Source organism: Perognathus longimembris, chromosome 26, assembly GCF_023159225.1.
Source record: "Perognathus longimembris pacificus isolate PPM17 chromosome 26, ASM2315922v1, whole genome shotgun sequence".
Taxonomy (NCBI): domain Eukaryota; kingdom Metazoa; phylum Chordata; class Mammalia; order Rodentia; family Heteromyidae; genus Perognathus; species Perognathus longimembris.
In genome coordinates, this window is record NC_063186.1 from 11,194,666 (window position 1) to 11,221,014 (window position 26,349).

Consider the following 26,349-nt stretch of genomic DNA (forward strand, 5'->3'; position numbering starts at 1 on the left):
TTCCTAGGAAACAAAATTTTCTTACAGATTAGGATTTAGCCAACAACACTCAGAATTTACGCGAATCTCCAACTTAGCAAACACCAACGAGAACCGAAAGCCATTTTTTTTGTCTCTTTTATTTTATTTTTATTTTTTATTTTTTTGCCAGTCCTGGGGCTTGGACTCAGGGCCTGAGCACTGTCCCTGGCTTCTTTTTGCTCAAGGCTAGCACTCTGCCACTTGAGCCACAGCACCACTTCTGGCCATTTTCTGTATATGTGGTGCTGGGGAATCGAACCCAGGGCCTCATGTATATGAGGCAGGCACTCTTGCCACTAGGCCATATCCCCAGCCCTTTTTTGTCTCTTTTAAAGCAGATTAGCCAACAGCGATCTGAATTCAAGTGAATCCCCAAACTTATCAAACATCAACAACAAAAACCTAAAGCCTTTTTTGTCTCTTTCAAAGCAGATTAGCCAACAACAGATGTTAGGTAGGCGAGTCCAGCAAATTTCCCAGGCCTCAGAAGCAGAGAGGGGGAGGAGGGAGCAGGGGCAAGGGCAAGCCCAAAAGCGGCACGCGCCGCCGGGCCACAGCCGAGCCCCAAGCACCACCGGGCCCCCCTCCCCGGCCAGGCTTGGACACGGGGACCCACGCAGCGGCAGGCCAAGCGGGGCCTGGAGCAATGGTGGCACCCGCCGCTCTCTGCTTCGCAGCCTGCTCGTCCGCCGCGTGTCCCGGGGCCGAGCTTGGAAGTCGGATCCCGGAATGGGGGGGGAGATCCCGGCCCAGATCCGTGTGCGAGCCCATCCCCCCTGGCAGCAGGAAGTCCACTTCTCTCTCTAGCAGCCAGGCTGAAAAGGCCAGCAATCTCCAGCAGTGTGGTACGTTTCAAGGTCTTCCAGGCTCTTTTGGCCCGAGTGTCCGAAAATTCCAATCCAGTGTTTTGGAGCGTGGACCTCAAAATCCTAAAAAGTGGGCCACTCCCTTGACTTTGGCTCTGCCCCATCGAGACATGCATGGCTTTTCTCCAATTGGGGTACTACACACCCCAAAAATACCATCCAAGGGCTTAGGGGTAGCTCTAAGTCTACATTTCCCGTGGGCTCTTTGCCCCACATTGGGCGCCAGTTGTAGGGCCCTTTTACCCTTGCATGTCTCCCGCCCATCCCACGGGTGGAGGAGCTGGGGTACGGCCTACGTGAAAGCCTTGGATGTGTGTAGTCGCGATGACGCCCACCCTTTTACGCTTGAATGAGGACCCAGGACACACGGGTGATCTCAGGGAAAGCTTCTCGGATTTCCAGTTTATTCAGGGAAAAACAGCCACATTTATAGCAGTAATGGTGGCAGGAAGAGGAGGGATCTGGAGTGGCTAGCTAGACACTAGTGATAGGCTGATATGGGCTGTCCATCACAGTGACGTCACGGAACTTCCCCCAGAGGTGGAGATCACAGCCCAGAGGACTGACCCCTGGGTTCCACCCAGCACCATCTTGTCATACACGTGGTGGAGGTGGGAGGCGGGGCTGGTTAGAGCAGCCTTTCCCATTCCGGACCCGGGATAAGGTAGGCAGGGCTAGCGGGCAGGCGGCCCCTGCCAGGACAGCCTCTTAGCGCTGCAGGCAGTGCCCCACAACTTTGACAATAAATAAGAAAAAAAAATTAAAGGGTGGACCCCAAACATTATCAGAACTTAGAATGTATAACAACACCAAGAGTAATTACAAGGAAAAAATACCAATCTACATAACATTTTGGTCAATTATGGGGCTTGCACTCAGTGCCCTGGTGCTGCCTCTCAGCTCTTTTTGCTCAAGGCTAGCACTCTACCACGTTGAGTGACAGTACTACTCCCGGTTTTCATTGGAGATAGTCTCACGGGGGAGGGGGGCTGGGAATGTGGCTCAATGGTAGAGTGCTCGCTTAGCATGCATGAAGTCCTGGGTTTGATTCCTTAGCACCACATATGCAGAAAAAAAGCCAGAAGAGGCACTATGGCTCAAGTGGTAGAGTGCTGGCCTTGAGCAAAAGAAGCTCAGGAACAAATCCTAGACTCTGAGTTCAAGTCCCATGACTGGCAAAAGAAAAAAAGTCTCATGGAGATTTTTCTGCCTGGGCTAGCTTTGAACCATGATCCTCAGATCTCAGCCTTCTGAGTAGCTAGGATGACAGGCGTGAGCCACCAGTGCCTGGCTATCTATGTAACTTTGTCAGAGCCCCCTGCTCTGGGGAGTGCTTTGAGAGCACCCCCACTCTATTATAAAGTGCACTTCTCCCTTTCTGCTTGTCTGTCTGTCTGCTTTGTGTTTGCTTGTGTACTTTCCTGCTTGCTTATTTACTCTTACTTATTCCTAAAGCTCGGCCAAACTTTCTTACCATGATAACTTGTGCAGAAACTCTTGTGTAATTGATGTCAAGGACCCTAAGGGAAGACTCCCCTAGAGGGAAACTTCACAAACCACCTGCATCCAGTGGCAGCTGGAAATGGAGATTTGGCTTCACTGTAGAGCACCAAGTTTAGCAAAAAACTCAGGGAAAGCTGAGATCTGGGGGCTCACACCTGTAATCCCACCTACTTAGGAGGATGAGATCTGGGGATCACAGTTCCCAGCCAACCCAGAGAAGGAAAGTCCGGAGACTCTTATCTCCAATGAACCACCAAAAGCCAGAAGTAGAGCTATGGTTCAAGTGGTAGAGCATTAGCCTTGAGCAAACAAGCTAGGGAAACAGGGCTCAGGCCACGAGACCAAGTGTGTACAATGGCATGTGTGTGGGAGAAGGAGAGGGATATAGAGGAGGAAGGAGGGAGGGAGAAAAAAAGAGGAGAGACAGAGAGAGGCCAGGCACTGGTGGTTCACACCTGTCATCCTAGCTACTCAGGAGGCTGAGATCTGAGGATCACTGTTCAAAGCCAGCCCAGGGAAGGAACATCCATGAGACTCTCATCTCCAATGAACCACCAGGAAACCAGAAGTGGTACCATATATGGCTTCAAGTGGTAGAGTGCCAGCCTTGAGCAAAAGAACTCAGGTGTCCCAGTGCCCAGGCCCTCAGGACTAGCATGCGCAAGCGCGCGCGCACACACACACACACATTACAACACCTGGTGAAAGAAATTCAGTGGGGAGAGGCCGTGGACCTATGGTGGGCTAAAGAAGCAAAGTCCAAGTTCACAAGTTGGGAAATTAAAGGGTCATTTAGAAGGCATGGAGATCGAGTCTGCACATGTCATGGCAGCCAAGGAGGAGGCCCCTGGGCTCAAGGGTCGAGGCCCTAGCACTCTCCTTTGAAGGCCCTTGTGGTCAATGGTTAGCTTACCTCAGTACCCCAAACCAGGGAGTCTGTCAGAGAATGCTGGGAGCCTAGATTCTGTGTTAAGATGGAGCCCCTGGCTGAGGTCCCTTCAGCTTGTGACCTTTGATAATTTCAGGATTTGACTTTCCTGTTGGAGGAGAATGAAGGTACACTATTGTTATGCCCAAAGTTGCGAGACGACCTCCAAGAAGACCACCGAGAGCCAGACGTTCCGAAATGCAAAAGCAAGGCTTTATTCAGGCAAGCTGCAGCTTGGGCCTCGTCCCATTCACCGACGCAGCGGAGATAGAGAGGAGGTCCCCGAGCTGAAATCTTACAGGGTTTATAAAGGCAAAAACCACCAAGTTACAGCAACCAGGTGTTCAAGCAAGATTAGGGTTCGGGCACAGTTCTGATTGGCTCAGGGTTAGAAACATTCCAGGGTGGACAGAGGTTACCAAAACAATCTCTGGTTGTCTGGGTCCTGACAACCTGTCCTGCTCAATGGAATATTTTGGCGGCCAAGGTGGGCTCACAGTGCCTGTTTATCTTTGGCTAGCTTGTGCCAGGCCCAAGGTTACAGGCACAGAGTGGGGCCTGGCTGGCTTTAAGATAGCTTTGTTCAAGAAATTTACAGGTTAGCAGTCTCAGCAGAAACAAGTCAGTTCCTGGAATTCAGGTGGGCTCTGGGTTACTCAGTTTAAGCAATCAACAAAATGGGGGCTGCCTGAAAATGGAGTCATTTTGGCTTTTCATTCCCCACTTCTGATAGGTAATTCAAGAACCAATCATGGTTCTCCTTGCTCATAAGTTTGATTCTGACTGAGAATTGGTAGGGACAGGTTGGTATTGTGCCCACAATACTGTAAGTTGTACAGTGTTTATTTTATCCTTAACAAAAGCTGTAAACTTATTAGTAATACAGGGTCCCACAATCAGGACAAACATAATCACAAACAAGGGTCTGGTCACAACTGAAAGTAAAGTACTGTTGCCAGGGGGAATAATTCCCTCTTCCTTTTTTTCACAGTGGGGCCATGGACTCTAGTAGGAGCAATAATAGTGGCCATGGGAGTTAAAGTTAGCCAAGTCCATCTTTTGGTACACGGCCTCTGTTGTGGCTAATCTGCCACCGAGGTAGAATGTTCTCTCTCACTGCGAATGAGTCCACCGGCTCGTCATTTCAATGGCGTGGGTGAAGAGAATCCAGGTTGCAACTCTGTCCACCCTGAGTGCGGTGGGAGTTGTCAGCAGCAGGATGTAAGGTCCCTTCCAACGTGGTTCCAGGTTCCCTTGGTGGCGCCTTACCCAGTTGGTAGTGGGTGTGGCTCAGGAGGAGGTCCAGTCTCATAAAGGGCCTTTAGCTTGGGCCAGATCTCTTGGTGGACCTGCTATAGGGCTCTGAGGGGGGGTTAAAGCTCACAACAAATGCGATTTCAAGTTAGGAATTATGGGAGGGGATCCCAAACCTGATCCTAAGGCGACACATGAGCAAATCCAGGCTTTACCTACAAAACCATCTCAGTGAGGGAATCAAGCAGTTAAAGATATTTACATGAGATCTTTCTGGTTAACATTTAGATGACATCACACAAGTCCCTTAGCCCTGCAGATGCAGGTACAGATAAACATAGTTTCACACCGAAGCCCCAATTCTGACCCTATTTATAGGTCCAGAGAAGAGCTTGAGGTGAGAGACACAGTCTGAGCCTCTGCTTGAAGGAACCTCGACCTAGAAGTTTCTAGAAGGTTCTTTGGGTCCTTTCACCTGGATTCATTCACATGAGAGCCCCAAACAGAGTCGGCTTGTTCAGCCTTCCTAAAGCTTCCTGCCCCAGTACTGATGCCTCTCTTCTTGAAGCTGCCAGGGACCAGGCGCTGGTGGCTCGCGCCTGTCATCCCAGCTACTCAGGAGGCTGAGATCTGAGGATTGCGGTTCGAAGCCAGCCCAAAGCAGGAAAGTCCAGGAGACTCTCATCTCCGATTAATCCCAGAAAAAAACCCAGAAGTGGCGCTATGGCTCAAGTGGTAGTACCAGACTTGAGCAAAATGAGCTTAGGGACAGCACCCAGGCACTGAGTTCAAGGACTGAAGCAGGAGGTGTGGGCGGGGGAATCTTCTAGGGAAAAAATATACATGGGGGTGAGGGACATGGGTGTACATGCGCGTGCGCACACATCAGTACTGGTGTTTGCACTTGGGCCCTCAAACACTTGCTTGGCTTTTTTGCCCTTGGCTAGCATTCCACCCCTGGAGCCACACTTCTGATAAGGCCTCTTTGGGGTTGATAGTAGATAGAGTCTTGAGGACTTTTCTACCCAGGCTATCTTGGTCCTGGGATTCTCCTATCTCAGTCTCACGAGTAGCTACAATCACGGGTGTGAGCCATTGGTGGCTCAATGGTAGCCTCTTCACTTGACCTTGACTTTATGTCCCTACATCTAGAAGCAGACATAACCCTGGCCAGGTTTTAGCGGGTCTGAAAAACCAGAGGGGAAGACAAAACACTCCCATGAAGGCCACTAGAGGGAGCCAGAGAACAAGAAAAGGCTTTAAAATAGGAACTGAGCCAGGAACCCCCGGGCTCACACCTGCTGTCCTAGCTCACTCGGGAGGCTGAGATCTGAGGATCACAGTTCAAAGCCAGCCCAGGGCAAGAAAAAACCTCCATAAGTGGAGCTGTGGCTCAAGTGGTAGAGAGCGAGCTTTGAGCAAAAGAAGCTCAAGGATGGCATGTAGGCCCCGGGTTCTAGCCCCAGGACCATCACAGAAAGATTTAATAAATAAAAACAAAGTAAAATGAAAAAGGGCAAACCAGGAATGGAAATTTTGTTTTTATTGCCAGTCCTGGGGCTTGAACTCAGGGCCTGAGCACTGTCCCTGAGCTTCTTTTTTTTGCTCAAGTCTAGCACTCTATCACTTGAGCCACAGCGCCACTTCCAGCTTTTTCTATACATGTGGTGCTGAGGAATCGAACCCAGGGCTTCATGTATGCGGGCGAGCACTCTTGCCACTAGGCCATATTCCCAGCCTCCAGGGATGGAAATTTTAATCGAGTTTAAAGGAGAGAAAGAGATGGTTGCTGGTGGCTCAAAAACATCATTCTAGCTACCGAGGAGGCTGAGATCTGAGGATCGTACTTTGAAGCCAGCCCAGGCAGGAAAGCCCATAAGACTTCTCTCCAATGAGCTACTCAGAAAAAGCCGGAATTGGTGTTGTGGCTCATGTGGTAGAGTGCCAACCAACCTTGAGCAAAAGAAGCTCAAGGACAGTTCTTTTTTTTTTTTTTGGCCAGTCCTGGGCCTTGGACTCAGGGCCTGAGCACTGTCCCTGGCTTCTTCCCGCTCAAGGCTAGCACTCTGCCACCTGAGCCACAGCGCCCCTTCTGGCCATTTTCCATATATGTGGTGCTGGGGAATCGAACCCAGGGCTTCATGTGTAGGAGGCAAGCACTCTTGCAACTAGGCCATATTCCCAGGCCCTCAAGGACAATTCTGAAGCCTTAAGTTCAAGCACCAGGACTGTCAAATAAATAAAGATAAAGCTGAGTAAGAGGATAAATGGACCTATCTCCTGAGTGACCTAGCAAGTAAGTAAAAGTATGAGCAAATTAAAGAGTGAATAAGGGCTGGGATTATGGCCTAGTGGCAAGAGTGCTTGCCTCATATACATGAAGCCCTGGGTTCAATTCTTCAGCACCACATATATAGAAAACGGACAGAAGTGGCGCTGTGGCTCAAGTGGCAGAGTGCTAGCCTTGAGCAAAAAGAAGCCAGGGACAGTGCTCAGGCCCTGAGTCCAAGCCCCAGGACTGGCCAAAAATTATATATATATATATATATATATATATATATATATATATATATATATATATATATATATATAAATTAAAGAGTGAATAGGCAGCTGAGCACGGGTGGCTCATGCCTATTATCTTAAATACTCAGATCGCAGAAAAAAGCTGGAAGTGACGCTGTGGTTCAAGTAGTAGAGCACTAACCTTAAGCCAAAAGGCGCTTGACAATGCCAAAGCTCAGAGTTTGAGCCACAAGACCAGCCAAATAAATAAATGAATAAGTGAATAGGCTGGTGGCTCACGCCAGTAATCCTAACTACTCAAGAGGCTCAGAGCTGAGGATCCCACTTCAAAGCCAGCTCCAGTTAACCAGGTTTTTTTTTTTTAAGCCAGTAGAAATGTGGCTCAAGTTGATAGAGTAGCAGTGCTGAGAAAGATAAGTGAGAATAGAATGTAAGGCCAAGAGTTCAAGCCCCAATCCCAGCACCAAAAGAAGAAGAAAAAGAAAAGGAGGAACAGAAGGAGGAGGAGGGGGTTGTGAGTGGTCAGTAGGTCAGTATTAGGTGCCAATGCTGGATAAAAGGTCAGGGCCAAAGCATAGAGCTGGCAAGCGGGCTGTGATCAGAGCCAGGGATGTCTGTTTGGCTTTCTTCCTGATCTTTAGCTCCTCCTCCTTGTTGGCCAGGCATAGTCCCTACCTTAAATCATAGAAATACCGTCGTCCTGGGGGCTAGTTCACTATTCATTTGCAAGGGAGTTTAACAGACCACAGAGCAAGGTCCAGATCCAAAGACCTTTGCAACCGTGTTGTGTCAAGTTCCTCCCCGGCTCTCTGGGACCCAGCGTTTGCAGTGTCACATCTGAGCTTAAGCCTGCCACCATGTTCTTTTGGGGTCTGGTGTTCGGAGCATTGCTTGCCCTGGTGGCTGTCTATCTGTTTTTCCCAGGATTATTCCGGCAACGGGGACCCCAAGAACCACCTCTGGATAAGGGTTTCGTGCCGTGGCTGGGCCATGCCCTGGCCTTCCGGAGGAATATGTTTGAGTTTTTGAAACGCATGCAAGCCAAACACGGGGATGTGTTTACCTTGCAACTGGGGGGTCAGTATTTCACCTACATCATGGACCCTCTCTCTTTTGGCCAGATCATCAAGGAGTCACGGAAGAAGCTGGACTTCGTGGAGTATGCCCAAGAACTGGTCTTGCAGGTATTTGGGTACCAGTCCACAAAGGAAGACCACCGGATGATCCACTCAGCCAGTGTGAAGTATCTGATGGGAGATGGTTTGGAGGAGCTCAACACCGCCTTGCTAGAGAGTCTGTCTCTGGTGATGCTGGGGCCCAAAGGCCGGAGTCCCCAGGATGGAGGCTGGCACGAGGATGGACTCTTTCATTTCTGCTACAACATCATCTTCAAAGCCGGCTACCTGAGTTTGTTTGGTTCCACGAAGGATCAAGAACAGGACCTGCTGCATGCCGAAGAGCTCTTCGTGCAATTCCGTCGCTTCGATGTGCTCTTCCCCAGGTTTGTCTATTCCCTCCTGAGTCCCCGGGAATGGCTGGAAGTCAATCGACTCCAACAACACTTCCACCACAACCTCTCGGTGGCAGAGAACAGGGGCAAGGAAGGCGTGAGCGCCTGGTTAAGCCACATGCTACAGCATCTTGGAGAACAAGGGAGGGCATCGGAGATGCAGGATCGGTTCAATTTCATGATGCTCTGGGCCTCTCAGGGTAACACGGGCCCCACCTCTTTCTGGGCTCTGCTGTTCCTGCTGAAAAATCCCACGGCCCTGCGAGCGGTCAGAAAGGAAGCCCTGGAGGTGCTAGGGGAGAGGCGATTGGAGGAGCACCAGTTCTTCCCTTTCGAGATCAGTGCTCTGAAGCACACGCCTGTGTTGGATAGCGTGGTGGAGGAAACCCTGCGGCTGGGGGCCACGCCCACCCTCCTGAGGGTGGTTCAGGAGGACTACGTCCTCCACCTGGCCAGCGGGCACCAGTATGTCATCCGTCAGGGGGACAAACTCGCTCTGTTCCCTTACCTCTCGGTGCACATGGACTCTGACATCCACCCTGAGCCCACTTGCTTTAAGTACGATCGCTTCCTCAACCCCGATGGCAGCCGCAAAGTGGACTTCTATAAGAAAGGGAAGAAAATCCACCACTATTCTATGCCTTGGGGGTCGGGGACGTCCATCTGCCCTGGCAGATTCTTTGCCCTCAGTGAGGTCAAACTCTTCATCTTGATTATGGTGATCTATTTTGACCTAGAACTGGTAGATCCGGACATAGCGATACCCCCCCTGGACCCAGGTCGCTGGGGTTTTGGGACATCCCAACCCACCCATGATGTGTCTTTCCGCTATCGCCTGAAGCCTCTGCAGTGATCACAGCCAAGATAGCTGCATGCCCTGGTTCCAAAGCAGAGCATCCTCCTGGTCTCTCCAGATGTTCAACTGACCACCCCTCCTCTGGTTCTGTGGCACGCCCATTTCTGTTTTCCTTTCCAGAGAATTGCCTTTTTATCTTTGTTTTCCTTTCCAGAGAATTGCCTTTTTATCTTTGTTTGTTTCGGTACCGTGAGGGGGATTTGAACTCAGGGCCTTGCCATCTCCTTTGGCTTTTTTTTTTTTTTTTTTTTTGCCAGTTCTGGTACTTGAACTCTGGGCCTGGACGCTGACCCTGATCTAGTTTTGCTCAAGGCTAGCACTCTACCACTTGGTATCACAGCCTCACTTGTGGCTTTTTCTGGTGGTTCCTTGGAGATGAGTCTCAGGGACTTTCCTGCCCGGGCTGAATTTGAACTGTGATCCTCAGGTGTCAGCTTCCGGAGTAGCTGGGATGATGGGTGAGTCACCAGCACCAAACCCAGAGCAATTTTTTTTTTGTCCTGGAGCTTGAACTCAGGGCCTAGGCACTGAGCTTCTTTTGTTCAAGGCTAGCACTCTACCCCTTGAGCCACAGCACCGCTTCTGGCTTTTTCTGTATATGTGATGCTGAGGACTGGAACCCAGGGCTTCACGCATGCTAGGCCAGCACTCTACCGCTAAGCCATCTTCCCAGCCCAGCGATTGCTGTTACTACTGCTGGCTAGTTACTCCAGAAAGCCTTCCTGGATCTCCCCTTTCCCGTCCCAGAAGCCCCCCTCTGTGTCCTCTTAGACTTTCCTGTCATTGTCACTGCGCATGGGCAACCTATCATGGCTCTTAATGTCTCAATGTCTTCTTTCTGTCTCTTGTCTCCAAATGAAACCCACCAGATTAAATCGGTAGAACCCTGACAGCCAGTCTTTGCTCCTTTATTTGATACCTTTTTTTTTTCTTTGTCAGTGGTGGGGCTTGAACTCAGTGCCCTAGCACCAGCACACACACACATGCACGCACACACAAATACAGAAACACGTGCTACTGGCTCGCCAGCTGCTGTCTCTTATTTGCCTACCATGTGCACATCACAGGTACAAAGTCAGAGACTCTGGGCACCTGTGGAGAGAGTTCAGGGTCTTGATTTCATCAGGCTCACGGTCAGGTAAACAAAGCCAAAAGTCCCTCATGGGCAAGATTTCAGGAGCACTACAATCCAATGTCACCTTCCATGTCTTCAAGCTTATCAGCTCCAAAGCGTCACTCCCAGGAGGCACTGGGGGGAGCTCAGAGCTTCTCTCCCTGGGGGATCAGAGCCTTGGGGGACCTGGAGAGAGGGGTACCTGATATGAAGGAGGTGACAGGGAGGGAGGATGCTGGAAGAATACAGTGTTGGAAAAGCTCCAAAGTCACCTCAGGCCACAGCAAGAGGATGGCAGGGGTCAGGACACATGGGTTAGGCCCCGGCCACCAGGGCTCAGATGCCCAGGAGCACTGACAGAACACGGAGCACCGGCTTGGGTCTCAAAGCATATCAGTCATTTCAAGAGTCTTTAGAGAGAGATCCATAGAAGGGAAGCGGGAAAGGGGCAAAGAAGAAAGGGAAGGAGGGAAGAGAAAGTGAGAAGGGAGGGAGAGAGCAAGAGAATGAGGGAAGGAAGGAAGGAAGAAGGGAGAGAAGGAAGGATGGAGGGGAAAGGGAGAAGAAAGGAGGAAGGAAGAGGAAAAGAGGGAGGAGAAGAAGAAAGGATAGAGGAAAAAGGAAGAAAGGAGGAAGCATGGAAGGAAGGAAGAAGAGGGGGAAGGAGGGACAGAAGGAGGAAGAATACAAGGCAAAGAGAAATGGAGAAGGAAGGAAGGAAGGAGGGAGGGAAGGAAAGAAGCCATTGCATTGGTGGAGGGGAGGGGGGAGCGCGGGCTGGGGGCATATCACATGACCCCATGGCCCTGGAAAAGATGGATGATGACCGGAAGTGGTGGCATGATTGGCCAGTGGCTGAACACATTCAATGGTACTAGAAGAGGGAACCACGGTGGTGGCATTTCTTCATCTTCCCATTTCTCACACAAAATCACCGGAACTTGAGCTCCACAATGCAAAGAAGTTCACAAAGTCTCGCAACCTTTTTTTTTTTTTTTTTTTAAAGAAAGAGTCTTACAAGGTGGAAATTGGAGTAAGGATTTATTTCAGAGGAACAGGATATAGTAGGGAGAAAAGGAAAAAAAATGAGGAAAACATTTCCTCCTCCCCATAGAAGAAATGGGAGTCAAGAGTCAAAATGGTGGCCTGAGCACTGTCCCTGAGTTTCTTTGCACAAGGCTGGTTCTCTCTGCCACTGGAGCCAGAGCTCCACTTCCAGCTTTCTGGTGGTTCATTGGAGATAAAAAGTACAGATTTTCCTGCTGGCTTCAAACTATGATCCTCCTATCTCAGCCTCCCTGAGTAGCTAGGATGACAATGAACCCAGCAGTATTATTCTTAATTTTCCTATTGCCTTTGTATATCTATCCTCCTGCAGAAGCACAGACAAAAAAATAAAATTAAATTATAAAAACAAGGGCTTAGTGGTAGAGTGCTTGCCTAGCATGTACGAAGAAGCCCTGGTTCGATTCCTCAGCACCACCTACACAGAAAAAGCCAGAAGTGGCGCTGTGGCTCAAGAAGTTCAAAAAGTTCGGGGACAGTGCCCAGGCCCTGAGTTCAAGTCCCAAGACTAGAAAAAACAAAACCCAAACCAGAAGTACAGTCCATGCAAACAACTGCAGCAACTTAAGGGAGTCTGCTGAATCCTAAAAGTAGCAAAAAAAAAAAAAAAAAAAAAGATGTCAAGAGAGAGAAAATGCCAATCATGGCTGAGAACCGTGAATGAAGTCATTGAATTAACAGCAGAGTCTTTTTTTTTTTTTTTTTTTTTTTTGGCCAGTCCTGGGCCTTGGACTCAGGGCCTGAGCACTGTCCCTGGCTTCTTCCCGCTCAAGGCTAGCACTCTGCCACTTGAGCCACAGCGCCGCTTCTGGCCGTTTTCTGTATATGTGGTGCTGGGGAATCGAACCTAGGGCCTTGTGTATCCGAGGCAGGCACTCTTGCCACTAGGCTATATCCCCAGCCCCAACAGCAGAGTCTTGACAGGTCCCCACTCCCCGCTCCTTCCCACCCACCCTCCTTCCACGTTGCGTTAGCCACTCCAGCTTCATGGTTCCCCAAGTCTCCCCTCTACCCTGTGAAGGGAGCTTTCCACCTGTCTCTTTTCAATGTCATCCAAGGTGATCATTTCTTCCTGGGCTGTGTGCCTGCTACTGCCAGAACAGGTGGATGGGGAGGTGGGAGCAGAGTCCTCCGATGCCAGGGACCCCTTGAGAACTGTAGCCAGGAAGGTCTTCAGATACCGGCGGAAGCGGCGACTGGAGAAGGTATAGAGAATGGGGGTCACACAGCAATGGAAGAACGCGAAGCTCTCTGTCACTTGCATGGCGTAATCCAGACGTGTGCTGGTCATGCAGTTCCCGAACACGTGGAGATCAAGCAAGGAGTGCAAAAACAAGGTCAGGTTGTATGGGAACCACAGGAGGAAGAAAGCTACCACCAGGCCGACAGTCATTCTCAGAGCCCAACCTTGGCCTGGAAACTTCCATTGCATCAGAACGCAACCAATCCGTATGTAGAAAAAACTCATGAGGCAGAAGGGAAGGAGAAACCCCAGTAGGTTCTGCTGGAATCGGAGGAAAAGTTTCCAGATGGTTCCATGGCCCCCAAAATCTGCATAACAGTTCCACCCATGTGGGGGTTCCTCCGTTATCTTCATAAAGACCATATCTGGGATAGAAATGGCCACAGACACAATCCACACCATGGCAACCAGGAGCAGGCTCTTACCTGGGGTTCTCAGCCTGTGTCTGGGCTGAGCGTGGACAATTTCCAAATATTTGTCCAGGCTCATGCAGCTAAGAAAAAAGATGCCACTGTAAAAATTAATAGTGTAGAGGGTGCTCACCAATTTGCACATCCCATTTCCAAAGACCCAGTGCCAAGCCACCGAAATAGCCCAGAAAGGCAGTGTCACCACAAAGCACAGATTGGAGATGGCCAAATTGATCAGGTAGATTTCTGTCGTTCGCCTTCGGGGCATATAACGAAGCAACACCACCAGGAGGAGAAGATTCCCACCCAAGCCTAGCACGAAGATCAGGGTGTAGATGAGTGGGAGGAAGATTCTAGCAAAAGACTGGACGTCTTCTTTCCTGCAGAGCAAGAACTCTATGCCATCATAGTAGTCATCGTCGTAGAAGGAATGATTTGAGGAGGTGAAGTCGTTGGAGGTGAGTGGCAGAGGGGAAATGGTGGAGGCCATGTTGAGAAGATTGGAAATTCTGCAGTGACATGAGGGGAAAAGGGAGGGAAAATAGGGTGAGAGGGGCTGAGAATGTGGCTCAGCGGCAGAGTGCTCGCCTAGCATGCATGAAGCCCTGGGTTCGATTCCTCAGTACCCCATACACAGAAAAAGCCGGAAGTGGCGCTGTGGCTCAAGTGGTAGGATTACAAGCAAGAGCCACTAACATTGATCCCACTCTCATTGTTGTTATTGTTTGTACCAGTCCTGGGTCTTGAACTCAAGACCTGGGTACCGTCCCTGAGCTTTTATGCTCAAGGCTAGTTTGCTACCACGGTGAGCCCCAGCACCATTTCTGACTGTTTGCCAGTTCAGTGGAGATGAGAGTCTCACAGCCTAGGCTGGCTTTGAACCGCAATCCTCAGATCTCAGCCTCCTGAGTAGCTGGGATGACAGGCGTGAACCCCCAGTGCCCAGCTACTTCTGTATTCTTTACATACATGTAGCTCCTGTTTGTTGAAGGAAAGAGGCACTCTTGATGGATGGATTTATGTAAGGACCAATCTTTCCTTTGCTTAGGGCAGTTACTTGTGACGCTGTTTATTGTTTAGATTAGGCTTGCTTATGCTGCAAGACATTTCAAGGTCTCTATTGATCTCTGCTCTATGGAACTCTTCCCAGAAAAACAAAACAAAACAAAACAAAACTCTAGCTGTTTTGGTGTCCTTGAACTTTCGCTACTTGTCTACTAATCCAGGACTCTTTTGGGCTCTTGCCTGCATTTCTCTCCTCTGTGCTGACTCATGAAAACTAGCTAAAAGGAGTTAAGTTTAGTCCAGAATGGGGACCAAGGCATTTTGTCTTGTAGCTCAACAGTAAACCGCTCTCCTTCAGGCTGGTGTGATTTTATTGGTTGATTCAAAGGGAAGATGTGGGCTGGGAATGTGGCTTAGTGGTAGAGTGCTCGCCTAGCATGCGTGAAGCCCTGGGTTCGATTCCTCAGTACCACATCCACAGAAAAAGCCAGAAGTGGTGCTGTGGCCCAAGTGGTAAAGTGACAGCCTTGAGCAAAAAGAAGCTCAGGGACAGGGCCCAGGCCCTCAGTTCAAGGCCCCACAACCAGCAAAAAAAAGTAAATACATTTTTAAAAAGGAAGATATATTCTTGGTCATCTGTGAGAAAGGTCTTAATTACAAATTAAATTCCTTGTCAGGTGCCAGTGACTCTGGTCTCTCATGCTATCTACCAGGAGACTAAGATCTGAAGACCTCAGTTCAAAGCCAGCCTCAGTAGACAAATCCATGAGACTCTTGTCTCCTATTAGCCAGCAAAAATAAAAGCCACAGCATAGGTGTGGTTCAAGTGAGAGAAAACCAGTCTTGAGGGAAAAGGCTAATGGAGAGTGAGAGGCCCTGAGTTCAAGCCCCAGTACTGGTATAACAACAACAAAGGAAATTACATTTCTTTCTTAAAAAAAAAAAAAAGTCGGTCAGGAGGCTTGAACTCAGGGCCTGGGCGCTGTCACTGAGCTCTTCATCTCAAGGCTGGTGCTTTACCACTTGAGCCACAGTACCACTTCTGGTTTTCTGGTGGTTCGTTGGAGGTGAACAGTCTCACAGATTTTCCTGCTAGGGCTGGCTTTGAACCCTGATCCTCAGATCTCAGCCTCCTGAGTAGCTAGGATTAGAGGCATGAGCCACCCCAGCGCCTGGCTGAAACTACATTTCTTGGTGTTTCTTTTTAATTTTCCTTATAACAGGCATGGCACAATTTTTTTCTTTCTTTTTTTTGGGGGGGGAGGGTGGAGCAATCCTGGGACTTGAACTCAGGGCTTGGGCGCTCTACCACTAAGCCACACTCCCAGCCCACAATTTGTTTTCTTACATTAGGCTAGGCACTAGTGGCTCAGACCTCTAATCCTAGCTACCCAGGAAGCTGAGATCTGAGGATCATAGTTCAAAGCCAGCCTGGGCAAAGAAGTCTGTGAGACTCTTCTCTTCACTGAACCAGCAAAAAGCTGGAAGTGGCTCTGTGACTCAAGTGGTTAGAGTGTTCGGAACCGTGGCCGGGCCCTGAGTTCAAACCATATGGCCTAGTGGCAAGAGCGCTTGCCTCATATACATGAAGCCCTGGGTTCGATTCCCCAGCACCACATATACAGAAAACGGCCAGAAGGGGCGCTGTGGCTCAAGTGGCAGAGTGCTAGCCTTGAGCAAAAAGAAGCCAGGGACAGTGCTCAGGCCCTGAGTTCAAGCCCCAGGATCCTGGGGTCTCGTGGCTTTCAGCCCTGTCTCCCCTCCCTGCCCCCCTCCCGAGCATGTGGCTGGCTCTAGATGATGCGTGCAGCCCGAGGGTGCGGAGGTTCCATCACCACTGAGACTCTCGTGATCTAGGGTTTCCACACTGAGCACCACGGGCCATGCCGTGTGCTCCTCCGAGCTGCCAGGCCTGGCTTTGATCTTCACCTGACTTCTCCACGTCCCTGACTTTGGCTTTAGCAAACAATCGAGTGTGACAAATGCTGGAAGAAAAACATAGCAAAGCCAAGGTCAGGGTCAGAAAAGCCTGGGTTGGTCCAAAACACTTAGTGAAGATTTGCCCTCCACGTGGAACTCTCTCCATCCCCTCCAGAACCCACAACCTTCAAGTCCTCGGAGCTTGCTTTTATTTTATTTATTTTTTTGCCAGTCCTGGGGCTTGGACTCAGGGCCTGAGCACTGTCCCTGGCTTCTTCCCGCTCAAGGCTAGCACTCTACCACTTGAGCCACAGCGCCACTTCTGGCTATTTTCTATATATGTGGTGCTGGGGAATTGAACCCAGGGCTTCATGTATGCGAGGCAAGCACTCTTGCCACTAGGCCATATCCCCAGCCCCTCCTCTGATCTTTTAAAGCTGGGATTCTTTCCAGTTCCACTCGCATCATTTTTCCTCAAAAACACCACCAACAATGACACAGCAACCAGCCGCTCTCCCCACCCCCTCACCCCAGTGAGCATGGGGTGGCTCACAAGCACCTGGCTGGCTACGGTGCCAACTTTCCAAGGCCATTCAGAGAGTCATTGGCCTGCTGGGTGTCTGGCGGCTCTCACCTATCATCCTAGCTACCACCTCCATCAGGCTGAGATCTGGGGATTGAAGTTCAAAACCCCAGCCGGGGGGAAGGAAAGTCTGGAGGACTCATATCTCTCATGAGCCACAGGAAAAAAAAAAAAAAAAAAGAAAGAAAAAGTCAGAAGTGGCGCTGTGGCTCAAGTGGTAGAGCACTAGCTTTGAGCAAAAGAAGCTCAGGGATAATGCCTAGGTCCTGAGTTCAAGTCCCAGGACTGGTAAGAAGGAAAGAAAGAGGCTGGGGATATAGCCTAGTGGCAAGAGTGCCTGCCTCGGATACACGAGGCCCTAGGTTCGATTCCCCAGCACCACATATACAGAAAACGGCCAGAAGCGGCGCTGTGGCTCAAGTGGCAGAGTGCTAGCCTTGAGCGGGAAGAAGCCAGGGACAGTGCTCAGGCCCTGAGTCCAAGGCCCAGGACTGGCCAAAAAAAAAAAAAAAAAAGAAGGAAAGAAAGAAAGAAAGAGAGAGAGAGAGGGAGGGAGGGAAAGGAAAGGGAAGAAAGGAAGGCAGGAAGGAAGGAAGGAAAGAGAGGGTGGAAGGGAGGGAAGGAGGAAGATAGGAAGGAAGGAAGGAAAGGGAAGGAGGGAGGGAAGGAAGAAGGAAGGAAGGAAGGAAGGAAGGAAGGAAGGAAGGAAGGAAGGAAGGAAGGAAGGAAGGAAAAGAGAGACAGACAGAGACAGAGAAAGAAGGGGAAAAAAAACTGTCTTTCCTGGAAGTCAATTGACACTTTACTTGGGCCACAAACGAACTGAAAACATAGTAAAAGATTGGCATTTCCGCCTAAAATTTTATTTATTTATTTTTGTCATGGGCCTGAGCACTGTCCCTGAGCTTTTTGCTCAAGGTTAGCATTCCACCACTTTGAGCCACAGCGCCACTTCCATTTTTCTGGTGGTTCATTGGAGATCTGAGTCTCACGGACTTTTTTGCTTAGGCTGGCTTTGAACCTCAATCTTCAGATCTCAGCCTCTTGAGTAGCTAGGATGACATGCATGAGCCACCAGTGCCCAGATTTGTTCTTGTTTCTTTCTCTCTGAGGCCTCCTCTCTCTCTCTCTCTCTTTCTCTCTCTCTTGTTTTTTCTCTCTCTGTTTCCATGAAGGACAAGACTAATGAAGAACACTTTTTTACAACAGGAATTCCAGCAGCAGAGTCTTAAAAGACACACCACCTGCGAAGCAGCAAAATGATTGTGTGTGTGTGTGTGTGTGTGTGTGTGTGTGTGTGTGTGTGTGTGCATGCAGGCCGGCACTAAGGCTTGAACTCAGGCCCTTTAGCTCTCTCTTGTCTTCTTTTGCTTATGGCTGGTGTTCTACCACTTGAGCCACACCTCCTCTTCCAACTTTTTTTTTTTGCCAGTCCTGGGGCTTGAACTCAGGGCCTGGGCGCTGTCCCTGCCTTCTTTTTGCTCAAGGCTAGCACTCTACCACTTGAGCCACAGCGCCACTTCTGGCCATTTTCTATATATGTGGCACTGAGGAATCGAACCCAGGGCTTCACATATATGAGGCAAGCACTCTTGCCCCTAGTCCATATTCCAAGCCCCCTCTTCCAACTTTTTGCCAGTTCATTCGAGAAAAGAATTTCACAAATTTTCCTGCCCTGGACCAGCTTTGAACCTCGATCCTCAGATCTCAACTCCTGAGTAGCTAAGAGGCCTTGAGTAACGAGATCCCCAAAGAAATCAATAACCAATCATCACATCCATCCATTGCCAGGCATTGGTGGCTTGCGCCTGTCATCCTAGCTACCTGGGAGTCTGAGATCTGAGGATCGAGGTTCAAAGCCAGCCTGGGCAGGAAAATCTGTGAGACTTATCCACAATAAACTACTCAAAGCCGGAAGTGGTGCTGTGGCTCAAGAGGTAGAGCGCTAGCTTTGAACACAGAGAGGCTCGGGAACAGCACCTAGTCCCTGAGTTCAAGCCCTAGGACGGGGGAAAAAAATAAATCCGCCCATCAACCAGCAGGAAAGCAATCAATCAAATGGACCGATAAATCTCTACACCCCCTCTCTCCATTGTCAGCTTTTTTAAGGTACTCACAGTTCACAACCACCACCCCCCCAGACCCTGTGCACCTCCAGATTGCAGGGCCTGCCTTTTGGGGGTGGGGGGGGGTCACCTGGCTCCCCTTTGTGTCTTAAAGATCTTCAGGGTAGGGGCTGGGGATATAGCCTAGCGGCAAGAGTGCCTGCCTCGGATACACGAGGCCCTAGGTTCGATTCCCCAGCACCACATATACAGAAAATGGCCAGAAGCGGCGCTGTGGCTCAAGTGGCAGAGTGCTAGCCTTGAGCGGGAAGAAGCCAGGGACAGTGCTCAGGCCCTGAGTCCAAGGCCCAGGACTGGCAAAAAAAAAAAAAAAAGATCTTCAGGGTAGCTGCTGTGCCCCCAGAATTGGCATCGAAGGGATCACAGCAAAGGATAGTGGAACTCATCTGCCTGGGTGTGCCTCCCTGCCTCCCGCCCTCCTCCACTCTCAATTTTTCCTTGGTTTTCTACTTGGCCCTAGGGAGAGCCAGAACTTTCCTCCCCCCCCGCCCCCCCCTCGCCGCCGCCTGCACCCCGCCCGCCTTCTCCCTCCCCCACCATCTCTGTTCTCCATAGCTCTGGGGATGGCTTAGATCCTCCGCCATCTGACTCTCCCGTCCTAGGCAGAAGCCCTGTGGCTACGCCAAGCCCTTTCCTCCAGGAAGCTCTGGGCAAAACTGGTGAGAAGAAGGGAGTTTCAAAGCTTGACCTCTGCCTCTGCCTGGCTCAGGTTAGAACAAGTCTCCTCTCCTTCCCCCCTCCTCCTGGCTATGCTCTCATCCTTCATCTTGGCCAGTTGTGGCTAGGGAAAAAAAAACAAAAAAAAAAATTAATGAAGCCAGGTACCCGTGGCTCCTGCCTGTCATCCTAGCTCCTCAGGAGGCTGAGATCTGAGGATTGTGGTTCAAAGCCAGCCTGGGCAGGAAAATCTGTGAGACTCTTAGCTCCTCCCCACCAAAAAAAAAAAAAAGGTAATAAGAGGTTTGTTTTGTTTTAGCTCTGGTGCTGTGTCCTGGGTCTTTCCTGCCTAGGCTGGCTTCAAACCACGATCCTCAGATCTCAGCCTCCTGAGAAGCTAGGATGACAGGCGTGAGCCACCCCGCCCAGCTTTCATATTTCTTGTTTTGTTGCATGTCTCCATGTTGCCTGAAATGTCACCCCTGGATCTCCTGTAGGGATAATTCAAACCCTGATGCTAAGCTAGAAGTGAACCATCTTGGGTTGTGCAAGAAACCCTAAGATTTAAATTCAGGGCCTCATGTTTGCTGTGTGGATGCTCTACTTCCAGAGCCATACCCTCAACCCTCTTTTTTTTTTTTTTTTGCCAGTCCTGGGGCTTGAACTCAGGGCCTGGGCACTGTCCCTGGCAGCTTTTTGCTCAAGGCTAGCACTCTACCACTTGAGCCACAGCACCACTTCTGGCTTTTTCTGTGGATGTGGTGCTGAGGAATCGAACCCAAGGCTTCCTGCATGCTAGGCGAGCACACTACCACTAAGCCACCTTCTTAGCCCCCTTCAGTCCCTTTTTTTACTCTAGTTATTTTTTTCAGGTAGGGTCTTGTGGCGGCTGCTCACTCCAGCTTCAGACTGTGAGCCTCCCAAATACCTGGAATTACAGTCAGGAGTTACCACACTCAGCCACATCTTAACAGCTGAGCAGTCCTGGGTTAATGACTTTAGACTCTCCTGAGTCAGCCGTTTCTCATCTCACTCCACATTGGTTTTTGTTTGTTTTGTTTTGTTTTTTTAGTAAGAATTAACCAAATTGCTTGGCATCACCATTGGGTCCCTTCCAGGCTTCTTGTATCAGTAAATTTACTCAGGTTGGTTAGCATGGTTGGAAGTACATCCAGGGACAGCCTAGGTCCTGGAACTGTTTGAGATAGCGGACATTGGAAAAGCAAAGCACAGAGCTTGGGCCCCAGCAGTGTAGGGGGGGGGGGGCCCGGGGGAAGAGGGGGGAGGGACCAGACTCAGATTCTCAGAATCTGCCCAATATCCTAACGACTCAGGAGGCTGAGATCTGGGGGATCCTAGTTCAAAGCCAGCCAGGACAAGGAAAGTCTGTGAGATTCTTATCTCCAATGTACCACCAGAAAACCCGAATTCAAGCCCTACGACAAATAAATAAGCTAAAGGACAGTGCCCTGAGTTCAAGTCCTAGTACCAGAATGCATGCCTGTGCACACACAAATAATCCACACAGTAGAAAGAAGGTCTAGGAAGAGATCAGCAAACCACCTTGCTTCTCCCCGCACTTGTGCCCCCCTTCCCAGGCACCCCTCTTTGGGTGTATCACCCTCACCTACCTCCAGAGTCAGTAAACTTACTTGCAGCATCCACCACAGCCAGTTCTTGCTCTGGGCAAGCCTGTGAGCTCTTCCAGCTTTAACGCTGGGGAGGGGGAAGGGGGCGGGGGGGGGCGGGGATACGCTCCTCCCTGGATTTCCTCCTTCCTTCCCACCCTGGTGAGAGCCAACAGATGTTTCTCTGGTTGAACAGTGAGTTGAATTCACATGACACCCCCCCTTCCATACACACACACCCAAACAGGAGAGCAGCGCCCCACCTTCCCCAAGGGAGAGTCTCACGAAAGACTTTGGGAAATCAGGAGTCTCCATCTGGTTTTTTTCTGGTATGAATGCTCCAACAACTGAGCCTAAAGGATACCAACGCCCAATGTCCAGACCCTAGGACCTTAGACTCACCCTGCCGTCCACCTGAACAATGTTCCTGAGCTTCTCCAGATCCCTTCCCAGCAGGAACTCATGCACCCCCCCAATCCTCAGTTGTTGTTGTTCCCAGCCATAAACCTGATCGCCTAAGCTTTCCCAACCAACCTACCCCTCCTCCTCTTCTCACCCACCCCATCCCAGAGGCTGGTTTTGTCATCTGGGCCTGGATCTACTTTGAAGCTCTCAGAAAAGATCCTATCCTGGCCTGTTTGCCTAAAACCCAAGGCTGTTGGGGGACTGGTGAATGCTGATTGGCTATGATTGGCACTTGGGGGGAATGGTGAATGCTGATTGGTTATGCTGGCAAGGGGTTGGGGCTACACAGAGTGACTTTGAGTCTTTGTGCATCTACCAGTGATGCACTATTAAGATGCTCCCTGTGTACTTCCCAGGGTGTCTGTATTGGGGGGGGGGGGGGTGTCCCTGAGACAGGCACGGGGAAACTGAGTGTCCCCAGACCAGAGGACACCTGTCTTCTGGAGTCCCTCCCCACCTCCCCCTGCCCCCCCTGCCCCCCAGGCCATCCAGTTGCAGCAAGACCTGTGATGGTGACTCTCATGAGATCACATTTCTGGAATCCTTCAGAGAGGATGGCCCAGGGGTAGGCCTGGGAAGAACTAGAGACATTTTGGCCTTTGGGGTGATTAACTGGAGATAAGAGTCTCACAGGCTTCCTGCCCGGAATAGCCTCAAGTCACCATCCTCAGACCTCAGCCTCCTGAATAGCTAAGACAACAGGTGTGAGTCATCAGCACACAGCAACTTTTAATATTCTTGTAAATATTTATCTATTTATGTATTTATCTATTTATGTATGCTTTCCCACTTGAGCCACACTTTTACTTTTGCCTCTTTTGTTGTTTCATTGGAGATAAGAATCTCATGAACTTTTCCTACCTTGCTGGTAGGATGACAGGTATGAACCACCAGCCTCGGGCTTCTTTCCTTCATTGAGAAATTGGAATTTGGCTACAAAAAGAATTAGTCAGCTGGGTACCAGTGGCTCTCACCTGTCATCTTAGCTCCACAGGAAGCTGAGATCTGAGGAGTGTGGTTTAAAGCCAGCCTGAGCAGGAAAGGCCAGAAGACTCATTCTCCAATAAACCACCTAAAATCCAGAAGCGGAGTGAGGCCCAAAGTGGTAGAGCACTAGCCTTGAGCAAAAACAAGTTCAAGGACAATGTGTAGGCCCTGAGTTCAAGCCCCATGACCGACCAAAAAAAAATAATTAATCCTTCTTGTTTATTTCAATTTATTATTATTATTTTTGCCAGTCCTGGGGCTTGAACTCAGGGTCTGAGCACTGTTCCTGGCTTCTTTTTTGCTCAAGGCTAGCACTCTGCCACTTGAGCCACAGCGCCACTTCTGGCTTTTTCTATATATGTGGTGCTGGGGAATCGAACCCAGGGCTTCATGTATGCAAGGCAAGTATTCTACCACTAGGCCATATTCCCAGCCTTATTTCAATCTAGACTCATGGATATTTACTTACTTATTTTTATTTATTTTGAGGTGCTGAGGACCGAACTCAGGGCCTTTGCACTTGCTAGATGAGCATCCTTTTCCTGAGCTAAATCCCCACGTCTCTGAAGGGAATTTAGTATCGCATGATCATCACTAGGTCTTGTGCTGGTCCAATCGTCTCATCTGCTCTTAAAACGATCTCAACCCATCTGTTTCCTGTGGAGTGAGTTTTCCTGACAGGTAGCCCAAGAGTTCAGTCTTCATATGGGCAATTGGCTTTTCCTAGAACCCCAGAATGTATTTTCTCAGCAAGGAAGGGCCATTTTCAGGAATGGGTGTATGTCAATCAGGGGAACTACATCATAGCTCTACAGATAGAGAGTTCTTTAAAGTGTAGCCCACATGAGTCCTCCTCCTACATTCTTACCCTCACTGAAATTTTTTTTTTGTCCGTCCTAGGGCTTGAACTCAGGGCCTGGGTGCTGTCCCTGAGCTTCTTTGTGCTCACGGCTAGCACCCTACTACCTTGAGCCACAGTTCCACTTCCAGTGTGTGTGTGTGTGTGTGTGTGTGTGTGTGTGTGTGTGTGTGTGTGTGTGTTGTGTGTGTGTTGTGTGTTTCATTAAAGATAAGAGTTTTCGTGGAGGGCTGGGAATATGGCCTAGTGGCAAGAGTGCTTGCCTTGCATACATGACACTTGGGGCTCAATTCCCCAGCACCATATACATAGAAAAAGCCAGAAGTGGTGCTGTGGCTCAAGTGGCAGAGTGCTAGCCTTGAGCAAAAAGAAGTTCAGGGACAGTGCCCAGGCCCTGAGTTCAAGACCCAGGACTGGCAAAAAAAAAAAAAGAGTCTTCATGGACTTTCCTGCCTGGGCTGGATTTGAACTGTGATCCTCAGAGCTCTGCCTCTTGAGTAGCTAGGATGGCAAGGTCTGAGTCATTGGCACCAGCCTCATACTCTGAAATCCTGGCTGCTCTTGTCATTTTCCTACCACAAAACTGGGGCATCCAGGCAGTATATAAAGTTGGCAGTACTTGCCGAAATTCTTTCCAAATTGGAAAGGAAATCATTTTCTACCAGGAGATGGCTAGCAGCTGTTCTCCATCAGCTCCAAGGGCAGCCAGAAAAATGCCAGCCCAGGAAATGGAGCTCAGGCAAGTACCAGACGTGGAAACCCATCTGTGTGTGTATGTGTGTGTGTGTGTGTCTGTGCATGCTCACGTGTGTGCACATGTGCGTGTGTCAATACGAGGGCTTGAACTCAGGGTCTTGCACGCTCCTTTGGCTTTTTCCACTCAAGGTTGGTGCTCTTCCCTTTGAGCCATACCTCCCTCCTGGCTTTTTGGTGGTTAATTCCATAGAAGAGTCTCTTGGAGGTATCTTCCCAGACTGGGTTTGAACTGCAATCTTCAGATCTCAGCCTCCTGAGGAGCTAGGACTGTAGGTATGAGCTACTACACTCAGCAAGGGGGGTATTATTATTTTTTTTATTATTATTATGCCAGTCCTGGAGCTTGAATTCAGAGCCTGAGCACTGTCCCTCAGCTTCTTTTGCTCAAGGCTAGCACTCTACCACTTGAGCCACAGTGTCACTTATGGCTTTTGCTGTGTATCTGGTACTGAAGAATCGAACCCAGGACTTCCTGCATGCTAGGCAAGCACTCTACCAACTAAGCCACATTTCTGGCCCCCAAGGGGAATTATTTTTGTGATCTTTCTACCTAACAGACTGTAAATTCCTGGCAGTCGGGTATCTTGTTATTCTGGACAGAGCACCTGGCATGGTCCCCAAGCAGAGCAGGAACTTTCGAGACAGAGGCCAGACAGTTGATTTGCCTGCCAGCCTAGCCCAGGCAGCACCCACAGACCGGCTTTCATGGGGAGAGTGCTGGCTTTTTCTTCCTCTGTCATCCTAGGGCCTAACTCAGCTCATTTTTTTCTAGTCTTTCTCTAAAGTCTGAAAACTCTGAATTTCTTTTTCTTTTGAGCTGGTCCTGGGGCTTCAACTCTGCGCTTTGCTCTCTTGCTTGGCCTTTTCCAACTAAGTCTGGTGTTCTAACACTTGAGCCATTCCTAAACCACACATTTGCTCTGAAGTTTGAAAGCTTGGCGTCATATGTACTCACTTTGATTACGAGGCAAGCACTTTACCACTAGGCCATATTCCCCATCCCCGTACTCACTTTGATTAGATGTCCAGAATCTCTGGCTGATGGGGGTGGGAGTGGAGAGACAGGAAGGAGCTCTCCTCTTCCATTTCCTCCTTTTGTGCCTCCTCCCCATCTGACCACACCAGATTGGTGCTGTCTGTTCTTCAACACATCTGCCCCAGGACCTTTGCTTAGGGTCTCAAGGTGGTGGGGGGGGAGGAAGGTTGCTTCCACTAAGGAGGTAAATGCATTTCTCCGCTCCCCTCCCAATTTCCACTCTTTGTCAAGGTTCTGAAGTCAGTATATTTGTTCATGATCAAATTATGCTTTCCCGATCTTTCCTGGGAGTTAGGCCAAGCTGAGGATTCTACACTCATGTTCTAGAAGAAAGAGGGAAATAACACCCATTGAAAGCCAAGTGCTGGTGGCTCACGGCACCTGTCATTCCAGGTACCAGGAGGCTGAGATCTGAGGATGGTGGTTCAAAGCAAGCCTGGGCAGGAAAGTCTGTGAGACTCCTCTCTCCAATCAATCAACAAAAAGCTGAAAGTAGGGCTGAGGCTCAAGGACAGAGCACAGGCCCTGAGTTCAAGCCCCATTATCAGTGTACACAGAAAAGAAGGTAGAGGGAGGGGCTGAAAATATGGCCTAGTGGCAAGAGTGCTTGCTTTGTATACGTGAAGCCCTGGGTTCGATTCCCCAGCACCACATATATAGAAAACGGCCAGAAGTGGCGCTGTGGCTCAAGTAGCAGAGTGCTAGCCTTGAGCAAAGAGAAGCCAGGGACAGTGCTCAGGCCCTGAGTTCAAGCCCCAGGACTGGCCAAAAAAAAAAAAAAGGTAGAGGGAGGGATGGCTCAAGTGCCAGCCTTGAGCAGAAAAAAAATCCCAGCAAGAGTGTGAAGCTCTGAATTCAAGCTCCAGTCCGGACACACATGTACGAAGCTGGGTACCGATGGCTCATGCCTGCCTTCCTAGCTACTCAAGAATCTGAGATCTGAGGAATACAGTTCAAAGCCCAGCCAGGCAGACAGATCCATGAGCCTCTTATCTCCAATGAAACCACCAAAAAGCCAGAAGCACTGGGAA

The 26,349-nt window shown here is 49.8% G+C and overlaps 2 protein-coding genes across 2 annotated transcripts; one reads left to right on the plus strand and one right to left on the minus strand.

The window, feature by feature from the left end:
- Nucleotides 1-7,622: 7,622 nt before the first annotated feature.
- On the plus strand, nucleotides 7,623-9,461 carry LOC125342505 (7-alpha-hydroxycholest-4-en-3-one 12-alpha-hydroxylase). The gene has a single exon (XM_048334719.1). It carries the CDS (start codon nucleotides 7,956-7,958, stop codon nucleotides 9,459-9,461), a length of 1,506 nt encoding a protein of 501 aa, XP_048190676.1. The 5' UTR covers nucleotides 7,623-7,955.
- A 3,154-nt stretch (nucleotides 9,462-12,615) lies between these two features.
- On the minus strand, nucleotides 12,616-21,261 carry Ackr2 (atypical chemokine receptor 2). Its single transcript, XM_048334722.1, has 2 exons — nucleotides 21,219-21,261; nucleotides 12,616-13,805 (listed from the first exon to the last, which is right to left on the minus strand). Exon 2 carries the CDS (start codon nucleotides 13,784-13,786, stop codon nucleotides 12,629-12,631), a length of 1,158 nt encoding a protein of 385 aa, XP_048190679.1. The 5' UTR covers nucleotides 13,787-13,805; nucleotides 21,219-21,261; the 3' UTR covers nucleotides 12,616-12,628.
- Between the last annotated feature and the right edge of the window lie 5,088 nt (nucleotides 21,262-26,349).